The 18,593-nt window shown below is 37.2% G+C and overlaps 1 protein-coding gene across 3 annotated transcripts in view; it reads left to right on the forward strand.

Annotated features, from left to right (window-relative positions):
- The window catches only part of LOC150087653 (uncharacterized), a 354,571-nt gene that overhangs the window by 314,093 nt on the left and 21,885 nt on the right, over positions 1-18,593 (forward strand). For all 3 annotated transcript variants that reach the window (XR_016546750.1, XM_090369903.1, XM_090369902.1), the window contains exons 25-27: positions 3,264-3,456; positions 8,764-8,973; positions 12,687-14,326. Coding sequence is in view for 2 of the 3 variants with exons in the window: in XM_090369903.1 (XP_090226029.1) it covers positions 3,264-3,456; positions 8,764-8,973; positions 12,687-14,326 (2,043 nt within the window). In the remaining variant the exon portion in view is untranslated. The remainder of the gene's footprint in view (positions 1-3,263; positions 3,457-8,763; positions 8,974-12,686; positions 14,327-18,593) is intronic.

Here is an 18,593-nt window from a genome sequence, read left to right on the forward strand (position 1 = left end):
GACCATTGATTATCACTTTCTGTCTTCTCCCACTGAACCGTCCCTTTATCCATAGCAGCAGTTTGCCTCCACACCACACTGCTCCAATTTGTGCAACAGTCTTCCATGTTCAACAGAATCAAAAGCCTTCCTAAGATCCAAGTATATGATATAAAAATTATCCTTTGCATCCAGTTCCTTTGTGATCACATCATAGTATCCAATAAAATTGGTCAGATAAGACTTCCCCTTAACAAACCATGCTGTGTCTGAACCATAACTGAAGTCTTGTCTAGATGATCTTGCAGTGCAACCCTTTTCGCTATCAAAATAAACCTTATAACAGAAGTTATTCCAGTAACAGTAGAAACCTACCTATATGCCGACGACCTCACAATATCATGTCATTCACAGAATATGCGGACAATCGAGAGGCAGCTCCAATGTACTATTGGAGCTGCCTCTCGATTGAGATTCAGTATCCATTATAGATGGATATTGAATCTCAGTACAAAAGACAGTGGCAATACACTTCTGCAGAAAACGAAAGATGCATCCTGACCCAGAACTAAGAATAAGCAACCAACAAATCCCAATCAAACGTAGTATCCGACTTCTAGGACTAATAATGGATTCCAAATTAAATTTTCTAGAACATATAAAATATGTACGTACCGTGTGCTTAAAGAAATTAAACATTCTATGAGCGATATCAGCCATGACATGGGGGGCTGATCGTTACTCACTTTTGCATGTTTATCATGCAACGATAAAATCCAGATTAGATTATGGTTCTCCCATTTACTCCTCAGCTAGGAAAAGTGTGTTGAATTGGTTAGATCCAATTCATCACAGTGCATTACGTATTGTTTCCAGAGCCTTTCGTACTTCACCTGTGTATAGTCTTTATACAGAGATCCATGAACTCCCACTGTCTTCGTAGACAAATTCTTCTTATGAACTATGCTGCAAAAGTTCAGAGCCTTCCTGGACATCCAACATGGCAATATCTGTATAAACCGAAATGGGAAACTTTATATACGAACAAACCTAATATATGCAAACCTGCAGGCAACCGACTAAAAGAAATACTCTCACAGTTGAACTTAAGTATGGATAAAATCTACCAAGATACCCCCACAGCCCTTCCACCGTGGGAAATCAGTTCAGTTGACTGTGACATGGTGCTCATAAAATGGAAACAGAACAATATCCCAAGTCAACATATAAAACAGCTACATTCCTCTTATGTAACACAATTCTCAGACTGTTCTCATCTGTACACTGATGGATCCAAGACGGGTACACACGTTGGTGCTGCAGTTGTATTGCCAAACAGCATAATTTCACAGTCTCTTCCAATAGAGTGCAGTATCTTTAGTGCTGAATTGTTTGCAATAAGTCTCGCCCTAGATCACATTGCCAAAACTTCCCTCGTACAAAGTATCATTTTCACAGGCTCATTAAGTGCAATATATGCTTTACAGATAGAAGATCATCCATCTCATCCATATGTAAGAAAAATTCTTTCCTCTTTATCACACCTTAGAAAAAAAAAAACAAAGAGTCAGATTCACTTGGATTCCTGGACATTCTGGAATACTCGGCAATGAACATGCGGATGATGCTGCAAAACATCCGTCTAACGAAAATTTTCACTTGCATAAAATACTGCTCAATGACTTCAAAAACATCAATCGAAAAGCCTCTGAAAATATATGGACACAGACCTGGAAATCTCAAACAAACAATAAATTATATCAAATCAAACAACAGCAGAAATCCTGGAAATCAAGTTTTTGGTCAAACAGACATGAAGAGGTTATCCTCGCCCGGCTTCGCATTGGACACACACATTTAACCACACTCTTACCTCCTAATGAAAGACGATCCTCCACAATGCCCTCAGTGTCTGACCACACTAACAGTGAAGCACATCATCATAGAATGTCCACAATACCAAATTGCCTGCCAATCCGCTTTCAAATCGCATTCAAATGAGCCATTAAGCCTTGAACTCATTATGGGAGAAAAATCAAACATCAGTGAACTCTTTTCATACCTCAGTTTAATAAACTTAACCAATCATATCTAATATGTCAAATCAGTAACAGTCAAATCAAAACAGAAAATAACAAAACTTGAACAGGCGCAATATAGCCGAAGTTGCTCTTGTGCCATTAAACCCCAAACAACAACAACGATGATCTTGCAATGCTTCTGTAACCAGTGCCTCCATTAATTTCCCTGGAATTTAACTAACAGGTCTGTAATTATTTGTGTCACCCTTTGATCCTCCTTTATGAATTGGGGTCACATTTGCACATCTCCAGTCCATATGGACTTCCCCTCCTCTATAAGTTATTGGCTTAGAATATCAACTATGCAGATAAGTAATAATGGCTTAGAATAGCAACTATGCAATGAGTAAAAACGTTGAATTCTAATAATTCAATGTTTTTACTCATTTTAAACCAAATTTTTGGAAGAAAAATGTGAACCAAATAGTTATTCATTTAAAGTGTTAGTTTGTGAGGGGGATCAACTGGATTTAACATAAACTATAGTACCCAATGGAGGAGATCACACTGCAATGTGTTGCCTTGGGCCCCATAAACTCTGTCTGAGCTTTGAAAAGATGGCATCCCACTATAAATGATAGCATCCTATTGGTTATGGCTTTATCCAATCATAACCCCAGGGGCTCACATCTGGTGAGTATGGGCTTGGCACATCCAGGGTCCTGAGCTGGATGTCATCATTCTTCTATTTTTTTTTTCTGCTGGTGCAGCATAAGCTGCAGGCTTCCTTGCACCATATGGCTAATAATAATAATAATAATAATAATCTGTAATATACATTATATAACATACTTTTTTACTTTTTTTAATTTTGTTTAACCCAGTGTTGCTATTATGTGAAGCTCTGTATCCACTCTATTAGCCTATACTGCTCATTTTTTGAACTGCTTTCATACCATGTACAATCCATGCATGTGCTTTCTCTTGGTATTTTTTATTTTACACCTGTACTTATAATTTAACATAGTTACAGGTCGTGCTGGATAGTCTCCAAAAGCAGGTCTTTTTGTAATTATCTACAACTTATTAATATTTTAATCTTTACATGCTGTTAATAAAAAATATTTTTTTTCAAACAAGTCTTCAAATTGCAGAAGAAAAAATATAGTAAAGTGGTTGTTGGAGTAAGCATTTAGTGTTTCATAATTATTCTACCAATTTTTCTTTAGCATATGTTGAAGATGAGCAATTATATTTGTATAGCACTCTCGACACAGTCGATCAATTCCAGACCTCATCCAGCTGTTTGGATTACATCTCCATTGTGGTTCTTGGTCAGCATGGTGTGTGGATTACCATCAGAGGTTCTTCTATCCTGCAACTGTGGGATCCCCAGCGACTTACCTGTAGGTTGCTCTTTGATGTCAAAGACAACAGCTATCCACGTTCACCAAAGGTAAAATCAAATCATGTTAACCGAATTATTTAGGAAACTTCAAGTTGTCATAAAAAACTAAGTACTATAGCCTAGACAAACCAATAATGATTTCAAAAGCTATATTCAGACATTTACCCTACTTTGGAGATTTTATGTAATGAAAAATATACTCAAGCTTCATCAAAATCTAATATGTTGCCAGAGAGTGCCTTAATAATGCTATTTATATCTTATAATAAATATGCACTTACAAAAAGACTAGGGAATGATAAAGAACAAATATAATAGGAAATAACAATTCAAATGCTAAATAAGAATACCAGTAAGATTCTTAATTCAAGAAATTCTAAGAAAAGCATTGAGGTACACAAATTATTAATCTAATGGAAAAAAACTACATAAGAGTATGTTATGAAGTTATTAAAAGTATATTATTATAGTAAGAATTCAAGAAATCCTAAGAAAAGTGTTGAGGTACAAGTACTATTCATCTAATGGAAAAACTACGTAAGAGTATATTATGAAAACACTGGAAATCTTGTAAAATCCCTTTCCACTTTGAAACTTGTTGTGGATGCATCTTGTAAAATCCCTTTCCACTTTGAAACTTGTTGTGGATGCATCTTGTAAAATCCCTTTCCACTTTGAAACTTGTTGTGGATGCATCTTGTAAAATCCCTTTCCACTTTGAAACTTATAATAACATTATAGTCATTATATTGATCTACATCTGGTCTCAATTTAAAAAGCTGAAAAAACAACTCAAGAATTTTATATCAGTGGTCATCCCCATAGGCGCAGTGCCTAGGGCCTACAAAGGAAGCGGAAAAAAAACAAAAAAAAAAACGCTTCACTCTTTTCACTGTGACTAATAAAAAACAAGCTGAGAAAACGTGCGCAGTTGACTCTAAGAGCTTCAATTCAATACACATACACTATCTAGCGACTGTTCTTGAAACTAGAATTGATGTGATGGTTGCTCCGTCAGTTGAGGTGGTCTATCATTTATTATAGTTGAAACTTGAGTCACGTTAATTGCCATGATTTGCAGTCAAAGTATTACAATAGAAGAAACGTTTTATGCTTTTTTTTAGCACATTTTGGAATAAAAGTACCTGGGGCCTATGAACACCAAAATCCAGCCCTGTCCCCAAGTACTGATATTATCATCCTGGGAAATTTCAACATACATTATGAAATCAACCTTGATACAAATGCAAAAAACAAACTTCCAAGTTTGTTTTTTGAAATTAAATCCAGAACAATATAAATTTTTTGTCTACACGATTAATGAATTTTTTAGATCTAGTGTTTTGTAATTGTGAGCTAGTGGTATTAACCACTAGCTCACAATTAGAAAACATCTGACGACCATCTGACCAAAAAAACTACCCTCTCTGTGACTCAATTTGAAATGGACTTTGAAATGTTTTTTAACGAAAAGTGTAAACCTGCAGATTCTTCTTATAATTTTAATAATGCTGACTGGAATGACATTTGAAATCACCTAATTGACTGAGAACGGCCTCCGTAGCCGAGTGGGCAGGAGCGGGAGTGCAGTAGCACACGCTCTTTGAGTAGACCGGGGTTCAAGCCCCTGACTGCTGAATACGGTCGATCTGCCAACCCGCACTGGACCAGCGTGGCAGATTATGGTCCATTTCCCTCAACATGAATTGTTGAGGAGGCTTCCATCCTGCAGTGGGTTGATAATGGCTGCACTTTACTTTACTTTTTTTAATTGACTGAGTATGACTGGATTGATTACTTTAGATTGTAAGAATTGAACAACCTGCTAGGAAAGCAAGTGCATTTGATAATTAAAAGTTGTAGTAGTAGTAGTAGTAATAGTAGTAGTAATGGAGGCATACGATGCAAGAAAGCAAGCAGTCCAAGGATGCCCTCATAATTATGGCTAAGGGTTTGTTTTGATATATACAGCCAAAAAAAAAGGTAAAGCATAATCAAAGCTTTCTAAGTTGGTTTATTATGAATACAATCAATATTATACAGCTCAAACTAAAACTACTTCATATGCTATATAAAAAGTTTCAAAGTTCACTAAATGGAAATGGACCAGAGTATGTCTTCCAGGGGCAAAAGTACATGACGCCATAGAGCAGATATCTTTTTAGGGTCAAAAAAAGGTGATATTATACACATTGGCACTAATAATATTAAGAGTAAGAGATCTGAGTATTACTCAACATGGATTTGATCCAAGGAACTGGATGCAAAAAATAATTTTGATATCATATACAGTATTTGTATTTCAAGAACTCTTTTGATACTGTTGCACATAAGACTGTTGTACAAGCTGGAGAAATGTGGTATTAAGGGCAAGTTACTGCTATGGATAAAGGGATAGTTGAGTGGGAGAAGACAAAGAATGGTTATCAATGGACACCGCTCTTCATGGAGTAATGTTATTAGTGCTGGGCCCATTGTAATGGTAGTTGAAGTTTAATATTGACAAATGTCAATATTAAACTAAAAGTTTGAAGTTTAACATTGACAAATGTAAAGTACTACACATGGGAAAAAGCAACCCCAGAGCAACGTATCAACTCTGTGGTACTACACTGACAGTGGTAGAGAATGAAAGGGACTTGGGGGTGATTGTGCAGGCAGATATGAAGTCCTCTGAGCAGTGCAGACGGGCTGCAAGAGTAGCTCATGGAGTATTGTCAATGATATACAGGAATTTTTCCAGCAGGGATAAGGAGGTGATTATTCCATTGTATAAGGCAATGGTCAGGCCACACCTAGAGTACTGTATACAGGTCTGGAGGCCTCATTTCAAGAAGGATGTAGAGCTGCTGGAACGAGTACAGAGAAGGGCAACAAGATTAGTGAATGGAACAAAGGGGTGCTCTTACGAAGAAAGGCTTAAGTTTTGCAAATTACAGTGTCTGGAGACTAGGCACCAGCGAGGTGATCTGATAGAGGTGTATAAAGCCTTGAATGGTTTAAGCATGCTCAATGCTGATGGGATTCTTCCTCTAGCTCAGAAAAATCACCTGAGAGGGCATAAATTCAAATTGAGGAAAGACAGATGTAGGATAGACGTGCGGAAATTTGCCTTTAGCCAGCGGGTGGTTGGTTGGTGGAACAGACTGCCATCCCTTGTGGTGGAGGTTGATAGCCTAAATAAGTTTAAGGCTCAGCTGGACAGGTATTTTGAACGAACAGAGGGGTGAAGTGGAAGTGGGTTTTTTTTTTTTTTTTTTTTTGGCTGATGCTGCATAAGCTTGCTTTCTTGCATCAAATGCCTCTACTAATGCTAATGCTAATGCTAATGCAAGGTACTGCATATGGGTAGCAGTAATCCCAGCTTAACATACCAGTTGAGTGGTACACAATGGGAAGTGGAAAATGAAAAAACCTGGGGGTAATTGTGCAGCCAGGTATGAAATTCTCTGAGCAGTGCACACATGCATCCAGGACAGCACATGGGGTTTTGTCAATGATATACAGAAACTTTGCGTTTCTCTATATCATCATGAGATGATTATTCCCTTTCCCTTGGTTAGGCTGCATCTTGAGTACTGTATACAGGTCTGGAGGCCTCATTTGTGCTCTTACTAAGAAAGGCTTCAGTTCTGCATATTGCAGTATCTGGAGACTGCAGGAAGATCTGATTGAGGTGTTTAAGGCCTAATGGATTGAGTAAGCTAAACGTTGATAGTATTCTTCCTCTTTCTGAGACTACACACATGAGGGAGAATAAATTGAAGTTGAGGAAGTATGGTTGCAGGATAGATAGTCAGCAGGCAGTTGATTCTAGGAACAAACTTCCATTTGTTGTTGTTGTGGAAGTCAGTTGTTTGAATAAATTCAAGGAAGACTAGACAAATTCTTAGAGGTTATGGGTGGGCGAAGTGTATAGTTTTCTTTTTTTGGCCAATGCTTTATGAGCTTGCTTTTGTGCATCATTTACCACTACTAATACTAATACTAAGTACAGTTCAATGTGGGGAAAAAGTCGTAAGTTAGGATTAAATTTGACGTATCTGTGGGAGGGATAGGAGGAGTACATGTTAAAAGCCTTGACTGACAGTGGTAGAGAATGAAAAGGACCTGGGGGTAATTGTGCAGGCAGATATGAAGTTCTCTGAGCAGTGCAGACGGGTTGCAAGAGTAGCTCATGGTGTCTTATCAATGATATACAGGAATTTTTCTAGCAGGGATAAGGAGGTGATTATTCCCTTGTATAAGGCAATGGTCAGGCTACACCTTGAGTACTGTATACAGGTCTGGAGGCCTCATTTCAAGAAGGATGTAAAGCTGCTGGAACGCATACAGAGAAAGGCAACAAGGTTAGTGAATGGAACAAAGGGTTGCTCTTACAAAGAAAGGCTTAAGTTTTGCAAATTACAGCGTCTGGAGACTAGGCACTGGCAAGGTGATCTGATAGAGGTGTATAAAGCCTTGAATGGTTTGAGCATGCTCAATGCTGATGGGATTCTGCCTCTTGCTCAGAATAATCACCTGAGAGGGCATAAAATTCAAATTGAGGAAAGACAGATGTAGGATAGATGTGTGGAAATTTGCCTTTAGCCAATGGGTAGTTGGTTGGTGGAACAGACTTCCATCCCTTGTTGTGGAAGTTGATAGCCTAAATAAATTTAAGGTTCAGCTGGACAGGTATTTCGAACGAACGGAGAGGTGAAGTGACGGTTTTTTTTTTTTTTTTTTTTTCTGGCTGATGCTGCTGCATATGCCTCATATGCCTCTTGCATCATATGCCTCTACTAATGCTAATGTTAATGCTAAATTAAAATATTGACTAGTCACTATACAGGCAAAAGGCACAAAGTGTCTTGTCTGATTTATAATACCTTTATAAGTAGGGAGAAATATCCTTTTGTATAAGGTGATTGAGACTGCATTTAAATATCATATTCAGTTGCGGAAGCCATAATTTCAGGAAGCTTAAAAAAATACACAGCACTTCTAAAGAGGTTTGAAAGGATTTTCAGATTGGTGAGCAGCACTAATTTTACTTATGAAGAAGAGAAGTTTGTAAAGTTTGTTCCCGATGAGAAGGGGGATGGGTATCAGTGAAATGGTAGAAGTGACACACTGAGCAGAGGGCACAGATGTGAGTGAAATCTCTTAAGGAATAACAGAAGACTGATCTCATGAAGTTTATTTTTTTTTGCTTGCTTCCATGCATCTTTTTCCTATAATAATATAAATACTGATACTAAATATTTAACCCTTTGTAACTCAATCATTTCTAACTAGAATAATTATATTGAATTAATGATAAGAATCATTATAGTATACATTCTTTTTTTTTTTTTTTCTGTGTGTGTATAGCAAGAAGAAGACAATTATATCTGTCATGCAAGGATTACCACCTTGCTTCCATTTGATGGAAGTGTTCTAGTTGGAACTGGAGAGGGCTCATTGATCTTTTATGATGTTGTTTCACGACTTTCCCGTAGTACTAGTTCAATAGACTCACCTTTTACCCATACCAGCACTGCTGATGTCCCAGATGTTGAAAAGATACAAGAAAGAATACAGGTGAGAAAAAATATTATTGTTCTCACTATAGAGAGCAGTACAGCTAAGCATTTTCTGTGTGCATGTGTGTGTGTGAGTGTGTGCTTGTTGAGCTGGAAAATCTTTAAGGCTAATCCATAAGTGTGATCAGAACTTGAATACTCTTGGTTACTTCAAATAGGTGACATGAGTTAGTACTGATTGATGAATTCTTTGTTTTAATTTATATATTACAAAATACAGGAAAGTTCACTTATCAGTTAAAGTTTTCAACTGAAAAATCTCTAAAAACTCAGCATAAAGACTTGTTAAATCTTGTAGGAGACAAGGATATAAGCATTATAAGCCACCATTAGGAGCATTTCGTAGTCCTCTATGCTGAGTATTGATTGAAGTCTTCTACAATAATTTTGCGTCTTGAAACAAAGCTTCATGTCTATATATAAATACCATATATCAGTTCAGCCAGTTGTCACAGTTATTTTTAGTGACTGTATAATGAACTGGTGTAAATTTTTAACCTTGGTAATTTTATATTTTTTGACTGGGGAAAAGAACAGAAATTTCCTTTATGATAAGGACATGGACGGTGTAACTTTAAAGCAATGTTAGCTAGCTTTTCACAGATGCAGGTCTCTGCTAATTAACATAGATTAACATTCCACACTAACCAACTGTACCAACTGTGTCATACTACGCTCAGTGTAGTGAAAAACGAAAAAAATCTGGGGATAATTGTGCAGCCAGACATGAAGTTCTCTGAGAAGTGCAGAGAGAGAGGCTGCCAGGATAGTTCATGGAGTTTTGTCAGTGATATACAGGAACCTATTATTCCCTTGTATAAGGCAATGGTTAGGCCACATCTTGAGTACTGTATACAGGTCTGGAGGCCTCATTTCAAGAAGGACGTAGAGCTGCTGGAACGGGTACAGAGAAGGGCAACAAGATTAGTAAATGGAACAAAGGGTTGCTCTTACGAAGAAAGGCTTAAGTTTTGCAAATTACAGAGTCTGGAGACTAGGCACCAGCGAGGTGATCTGATAGAGGTGTATAAGGCTTTGAATGGTTTGAGCATGCTCAATGCCAGTGGGATTCTTCATCTTTCTCAGAATAATCACCTCAGAGGGCATAAATTCAAATTGAGGAAGGACGGATGTCGGATAGATGTGCGGAAATTTGCCTTTGGCCAGCGGGTGGTTGGTTGGTGGAACCGACTTCCATCACTTGTTGTTGAAGTTGATAGCCTAAACAAATTTAAAGCTCAACTGGACAGGTATTTCGAACGAACGGAGGGGTGAAATGGGAGAGGGTTTTTTTTTTTTTTTTTTTTTTGGCTGATGCTGAATAAGCTTGCTTTCTTGCATCATATGCCTCTACTAATGCTAATGCTAATTTTGCTAACAGGGATTAAGAAGGTGATTATCTAGTTATACAACACAATGGTTAAGCTGTATTTTGAGTACTGCATGTAGATCTCGAGGCTGCTGTTACCAAGAAAGGCTTCAGTTCTGAAAATTGCAGTGTCTGGAGACTTGTCACCTGCTGACCGGGCTAGCCGAGTGGGTAAAGTACCTGCCCGGCAACCCAAAGGTCGCGGGTTCGATTCCCGCCTCGGGCTTGGATCAAAGTACTGCAAAAACCTTGGGAGGTGCAATATAGCCACAGAAGCCGATGCGCCAACAACTACCAAATCAAAAAAAAAAAAAAACTAGTCACCTGCAAGGTGATCTAATCAAGGTGTTTATGGTTTTGAATGTATTAAGCAAGCTCAATGCTGATGACGTTCTTCCTCTTGCTCAGACTATAAACATGATGGGTCATAATTTCAAATTGAGGAAGGATAGATGTGTGGAAGTTTGCCTTCAGCCAGTAGGTGGTTGACTGTTGGAACAAAACAAAGAACAGAACTATCCACTTCCACATCTGTTGTTGTGGAAGTGGGTAGTTTGAATAAATTCAAAGAAGAACTAGAAAAATTATTGGAGGGGATGGACAGGTGATGTGGGAAGTTTTTTTTTTTTTTTGGGCTGATACTATATAAGCTTGCTTTCTTTCATCATTTGCCACTACTAATACTAATAGGATGAAATTCCAGGACCTGTTGATAAGAGTGTCAATAGAAGTATTAACTTATTTGTCATTCTCCTCACATTTTGAAAATTCTGACCAAAATTAGCCAATCTTTATGATTGATCAAATAGTCTTGGAGTTCATCTTTACAAGAAATAAGTTAGCCTGTTAAAATTGGGGATAAAGCCAATAACTTTGGTTGAGTGGCATGAATGGTAAAATCTTGACTACTGTACTTAGTTCACCATTTCTATACTATATGAGCATCTGTTGAAATTACTTTCAGATACAAAATTAGGCTTTTGCAAACACAAATGTTGCAGGAATCAGGAGACCCGACAGCTGGTTTGGTATAGTTAAGGATCTTAACCATACTAAAGATGTGGGGGGGAGGGCAGTTTAGCAATTTCCTTCACTTATCTATCACAGTAATAATCTTGGTATTACAGAGAGATGATAGTGATGATGATTTGATGATGGGGAGAGATACTTCTCCTCTTCATCATCAAAAGCTAGGTGTGATCACAACAGATTTTTCAAGGAATACAGTGAAGTAATTTCTCAACTTGCTCCAATCCCATTCCAAGGAATTGAGCACTGGGTGCGGCCAACTCTCCAAAACAATCTATTTTGTTTTTCTCCAGCTTGTAAAGTCATCGGTTTTCATTGTTTTTTTTTTTGTAATTTCTAAATGATTTACTTTATGTTTATATTTGCTTTTTTTTAGCTATAATTAACCTATTAATTTATCTTAAATTAACTTCTATCTCCCAATGAAGAATTAAACAATACTATTGATTCCTTGTTGTGCAATAAAGAGCATCATTTATTTAGCATGACAAGTAGTATCTCACAATTTTGCAAAATTGTGAGATACTAACTGTAAATAAGATATCAAAATTTATTTTTAATTGTAAGCCCTCCTGAGCAGTTTAACAGTGCAGTACTATTAAACTGAATAGTGGGAATTATTCAAATAGACTTTTTTCCAATACGTAGAATAACATGCTTCAGTTCATACATTAAGAAATCAGAAAGATTTCAATTCCTAAGATGTTTTAATGGCCTTTTTCTTAAGCAATATTGAATAAAATGAATCACAAATTTGCTTGAACCTTTTTTCATTATTTACAGAATATTTGTAGTAGTCAGTTTTTGTTCTAGAGAATATCTCTGCTTTGCAGCTTAACTCATTCAGGACTGAGTATGCAGGGTCAGGAAAGTCAGTTTTCTTCTCAGGACTGGCTCTGTGGAATGAATTTCTCTCTGGAATTTTGAAACTTGAAAAAGAAAGCTTTATAGATAAATTCTTTTAAATATTAATTTGTTCTTATTTTGACTTAATTACCAAACATTACAGTAAAATTATTTTAAAAAACCAAATCAGAATTTAAAAAAAAAATTGTTCAGTAAACTTGGCTACTTTTTTTTTTTTTTTTTGAAATATCCTCTACATCTTTTTGTGTATCATGTGGTTCAATTTCATCAAATTCTGGATCTGAATTCCAGAGAACTTCAGTTTTTATAAGCTATTTTATTCCCTCCTATTCTGTCACAGGCTTTATTCTTAAGAGTAGCATGGTTCCCTCCTCATTTCATTTTGTTGATTAATTTAAGCTTTCTATTTATTTATTTTTAAAGTTTTGTAATTTTTTTCTTATTAGGAATTACTTTTGGAACGTCGGCGACGGGAAACTGAAACTGAACAAAATGAGGATCGACACAGAAGCGACAGTGGTTGCTATACTACTCCCACACCAACCCCTTTGTTAACACTCAGCCGAAGAGAAAGCACACTTGTCCCCGAAACTCTCCCCATTACAATTGAACAGGAACATGAAAGTGAACCATCTCCTGAAGATCGAAGCGAGGATACCAGTGGCTCTACTGTACGGCGAATCCACTGCAGTCGTCATCATAGTACAGATACCATTGTGTCACCAGATCCACCACTGTCACTTGAGGATGATGTGCTTACCCAGACTATGGTTAAAAGAAAAATTCATACACGTCTGGAAAGCTGCCATCATGATATGATGTCACCACAAATAAAAGAACTTCCAGATTCATTAGAATCTGATCCTTGTACAACATCTTCTGTAGGTATCAATTTTGACAGTAACAAGTATAGTGACTGTGAGAATAATACAGATGATGTTAAAACAAAGGATATTACTAAACATTCATACAGTACTAGTAATAACAATGCAAAACAAGCCACTTTTCAAAATTACTCTTCTAACTTGACTAGTTCAGCACCTGCCTTCTGCATGGTTAATTCAGTCTCCCCAGGAAATCAGTGCACATGTAGCTCTTCATCTTATAAAACAGTAAAATGTGCTTGCTCATCACCAGCAAGTGAAACCATCCAAAAGATATCAGTGCCAAAGGAAGCTTCCCATATAAATGGTTTTGAATTAAGCAATCAATCTTATGATTCATCCTCACAGGAATCTGCACAGAGAATATCTGATTTTTTTTTAGATGAACGTGAGAGGACTAAAAGAAAATTTATGTCATTATTGGAACTCCAAAAGTTTGAGTCGCGGTCAGCAAAGAAAAAGAAAGCATTTCATCGTGCAGTAAGTGCTGATGACATACACAGGTGGCTCAGTGGAGATCTTAGTTCCTTTACCAGTGACAGCTATGAATTTGATGATGTTTTTGTGACATATAAAGAAGATGAAATGGCAAAATCCAAAATTTGGTCACCAGCTTCTTTTCAGAAAAATGAATCTAAAATGTTGATGCGTTCATTTCAAAAAAAAACCTCTTTAAGTGAACGTCGTTCATCTTTTAATGTTATTTCTGATATCCATGAACCGCCTCTAGTTGACCGCTGGCTATCATGGAGAGCAAGATGTTTACAGACTTCAGAAAAAGCAGCTCTCTCCAATTCCTTAACCACTCATGCCATAAAGAAAAAGCTATCAGGTGTTCGGATTCAGTATCCTTCATGGCACAAAGAAGGATTATCAGAAAGTGACAGTGGTTCTGTAATTACGACATCTACAAGACATTTTAATAGGAGTAATGAATATCAAATGAATGATGATGGTGGGTCACCGAGCTGGTTCAGTTGCGATGATGATGCTTCAGCTACAGAGAATGATAATACCCTGAAAAGTTCAAGAAATCATGACCTTCTTCAGCTGGGGGAGTGGACTAGTGGAACTCATAAAAGTAGTGATACTGCTAGCAGCATTTCATTTAGCAGTGTAGAAATTCCATATACATTTGAACTTGTTTTGCAGGAGAAAATCAAGATCTCTGATAAGCCAATCAAATGTTTACTGGAAACAAGGTATTTATTTATAATTACTTATTATTATTAATATTACTATTCAATAATGAAGTGTATTGTATTATCAGTAGTTGGAAAGTTCCTGGTTTATTTCATAAATTGTTTGGATGCAGTGGTAGCTCCAGAAGTAACCTAGATGGTTGCCTAGAGCACCAAGTTCAAGAGTGCACTGTCCATCTGGGCAAACTAGGAAGTCACTTAAAGGACAAAATTCAAGGAAAAAAGGTTTTAAAAAATTAAAATGAAAAAGCTGGAAAAAAATACTGAAGTAATTTATAAGTATGATGTGTTTTTTATTGTCCCCCTTGAACTTGGTGAATTTGCTAGAATGTGTTACTGTACTGTAAAAACTGATATGTATTTCATATGCCATGTAGGCTTTATAAGGACTACCAAGGGAATCAAAACCAAAGTGTGCATATTTGAGAAAACCGAACTGACCCTACAATTCAAAAAGAAAGGAAGGAAAGGATGTGGAGACGAAGGGCTAGAGTGTAACTCTCCAAAGAAATAGCTGATGGGACACAGTCCACATGGCTTGAATGTTGTGAGGATTTCTCTGAAGTGCTTTGACGTAGTTCACCTGTCTCAAACACATATTGCTGAATATTTCTTCAGAATTTTTAAAGCAGAAAATGATATGTTAACTCTAGTTATTTACCTGGATTGTAGTTACAGCGCAGGTTATTATCCAACATAGTTTGTATGGGAACGAAAATAAAAACATACTAATTTTTTTGTTCCTTCATTCAACTTCACTCTTAAAAATTATAAAGTATCTTTATGATTTTACCAAAAAAATTTATGTAACTCCAAAGATATATATATATTTTTTTTTTTTTTTTTGATCAGTGGCTCACAGCAGAAGAAATTTTGCCTTCACAACAAGTTGACCTAAGGACTACCAAGTCCTTAGGTCAACTTATTTCAAACACATTTGTTCAAAAGTTAGCCATACTAACCCTCCAAGTATTAGGTGACAAACGCTGTTGGAATGCTTTATGTAAGAGTAAATGAAGTTAACATAAGAACTTGTTTCACCTTAAAGGAACAAGTTCATATGTTAACCTGAAAGGATCTAGTTCATTAAAAAAAAAGAAACAAAAATCCTTCTATATTCCATCATGACCATTAAGTCAGAGGAGTTTACAATTACAGTAATCATTTTGGCAATGAATACAATCATTAGCTGCATTTAGCAGTCATTAAGGCTTGAACCACGGTCTACTCAATATTTGCATGTACTACGATTTTTGCACTCGGACCATTCAGCTATGTCAGACTCATTCCTTCCATGCCCTGATTATTATACCTTGAGTAGCAAGTTTATTAGGTAGATCTCCCATCATTCAAGGGTCAAATGTTCCATCAGAGATATTCGTCCATACCAGGCTATATGAAGCAGGTTGTTAGATACCAAGGCACATCTACTTGGCAGTAGATGTGCTGGTAGTGTCATAGACACTACAGTTGTTACTGTTATTGTTATTTTGGTTTTTAGGAGCATTAGCAACTAAGGTCATATTGCTCCGGGATATGTGGTAGTCATCCCCTGAATGACCTTTCCGCATCCTCCGTATTTGGTGGTGACAGGCTCGAACCCCGGTCTAATCAAGAAGCGTGTGCTACGCACTGCTGCTCCTTCCCACCTGGCTACGGAGGCGCCCTAGACACTACAGCCCAGCTCACACTCCTCTAGTGTGTTTAGAGTGTTTAAAGTGTCTATGGCACTTTATTTCATTCATTCATTCATGATTAGATACAAATTAATTACATTGTAAGAATTTGGGCGAAGGTAAAGAAAGTCTGCACGAGAACGAAGAGAAATGTCGGATAACTTATGCGGAAAATTAGTTTCCCGATACGGCATTCTAGCGCTGCTCACTCAGTCAACAAACGGTAGGTGTTATCGGTCTGGAGCAAAGTCGAGAATGATATATTGATTGACGGGTAGGCGTGGCAAATGATGTACTGATTGGTGCGTGAACACAGCACACGATAACATCATTTTAGTATCACTTTAGCAGCATTAATGGTATCATGTCCTAATTGCACATGCCCTAACCTTTTTTCACCATTACAGTATTTCGTAATGGTGAAAAAAGGTCAGATTACCTCGACTTGAATCCCATGGGAGCTTGAACCCCTCCCGAAGTGGAGGGGGTAACCTAACCTTTTTTTCTTTAGAATCAGTCATATTTAGAAATACATTCATAAAAAAATAATTTTTTTATGACTGTATTTTTATTTTCTTGTTCAATAATATGCCCTAATGGTGAAAAAATGTCAGGTTACCTCCACTTGAATCCCATGGGAGCTTGAACCCCCCCCCAAAACGGAGGGGGTAACCTAACCTTTTTTCTTTAGAATCATGGGTGGACTAGCACATAAATTGTTTATTAACAAAATATTAATTTTTTATTACTGTACTTTTATTTTTAAAGACACTCATGCGGATACACACGTATCATAACATTAATCAGCACCTTAAAAGATTCATCGCTACTATTACCTGTTCACCGTTCATTACAAAACTATTATGCATCGTTCTTTACTGGTAAATACACATCATAATGCCAACCAATGACTACACAGTAGCTTGCCGTCTCTCGTGCCCACCACCAGTCATTTCATCGTTTGCCACGCCTACCTGTCAGTCAATATATCCTTCTCAATTTCTGCTCCAGACCGATAACACCTACTGTCTGTTTACTGAGCAAGCAGCGCTAGAGTCCGGTGTCGGGAAACTAATTTTCCACGTAAGTTATCCGACATTTCTTGTCGTTCTCGTGTAGGTTTTCTTTACCTTAGCCAGAATTTGTTTTTTGTACGTATATTGAGTTATTTTCCTTTTACTTTAAGTACCTCAAAATATTGAAATATAAATAAGTGTAGATAACATTTTGTGCAACACTTGGAAAATACTCATGGAACACTGGTTGATATGGGGATTTTAATTTCCCAGATATTGACTGGAACTTGTGGGTTGGTCACTCGCACACTAGCAAGGCTTTTGTGGATTTATTGGATGATTGTTTTCTACATCAGCATGTTCGTGAGGCAACAAGAGGGAGCAATACTCTTGATCTGATTATCAGTAGTGATTCTTCATGCATTAAGAACCTGCAGATAAATGAACCACTAGGTGGCAGTGATCACAGTGTGTTGAAGTGGGATTTACTCAAGGAGGTAACTACCATCAGAGGTAAAGGGAAGGGTTTTTGTTTTCGTAAAGGCGACTATGATGGTCTGAGACAGTATTTAAATTCTATACAGTGGGACCAACTGATGATGTTACCAACAGCAAACTCAAAATGGGAAGCATTCAAGGAACTAATCTTGGTGGCTACCAGGCTTTACATACCAACTAAGAAATATTGTTCAAGGTTTAGGCCTAAATGGTTGTCAGATGGACTAATGAGACATGTGGCAGAGAAGAAAAATGCATGGGATACATACAAATTAATGGGTGACATGGAAGCCTATGATAGATATAAGTTGGTCTGTAACCAAGTCACAAAGGAGATTAGGCAGGCAAAGGCAGACTACGAAAAATCCTTGGCAAAGGATGCAAAGAAAAACAGAAAGGAGTTCTTTACATACTTGAACTCGAGAAGGAAAGGGATGAATCAGATTGGTCCACTGGATATTGATGGTTCAACAGTTGAGGATCCTGCTCAGGTGGCTAACAATCTAAACGAGTATTTTGCATCTACATTCACGCATGAGGAGTTATTCAGGAAGGAGAATGATGTAGGTAAAGTAAACATTGGCAGTGAGCTGGATGATTTTGTAATAACTGAGAGGAAAGTGGAGGAGAGATTGTTGAGGATAAACATAAAAAAGGCACCTGGGGTGGATGGGATCTATCCAGTTATATTAAAGGAGGCAGCAAAGGAAGTATGCAAACCCCTAGCCATAATTATGAGAGCTTCTTTGGACTCAGGGGAGGTACCCATAGACTGGAGATGTGCAAATGTAACCCCAATTCACAAAGGAGGATCAAAGGCTGACACAAGTAATTATAGACCTGTTAGTTTAACTTCTGTTCCAGGTAAATTAATGGAGGCACTGGTTAAAGAAGCACTGCAGGATCATCTAGACAAGAATTCAGTTATAGCTCAGACGCAGCATGGTTTTGTTAAGGGCAGGTCTTGCCTGACCAATTTGATTGGATACTATGATGTAGTCACAAAAGAACTGGATGCAGGGAATAACTTTGATATTATATATTTGGATCTTAGAAAGGCTTTTGATACTGTTGCAC

This window comes from Mastigoproctus giganteus, chromosome 3, assembly GCF_048544385.1.
Source record: "Mastigoproctus giganteus isolate SK-2022 chromosome 3, ASM4854438v1, whole genome shotgun sequence".
Lineage (NCBI taxonomy): Eukaryota > Metazoa > Arthropoda > Arachnida > Uropygi > Thelyphonidae > Mastigoproctus > Mastigoproctus giganteus.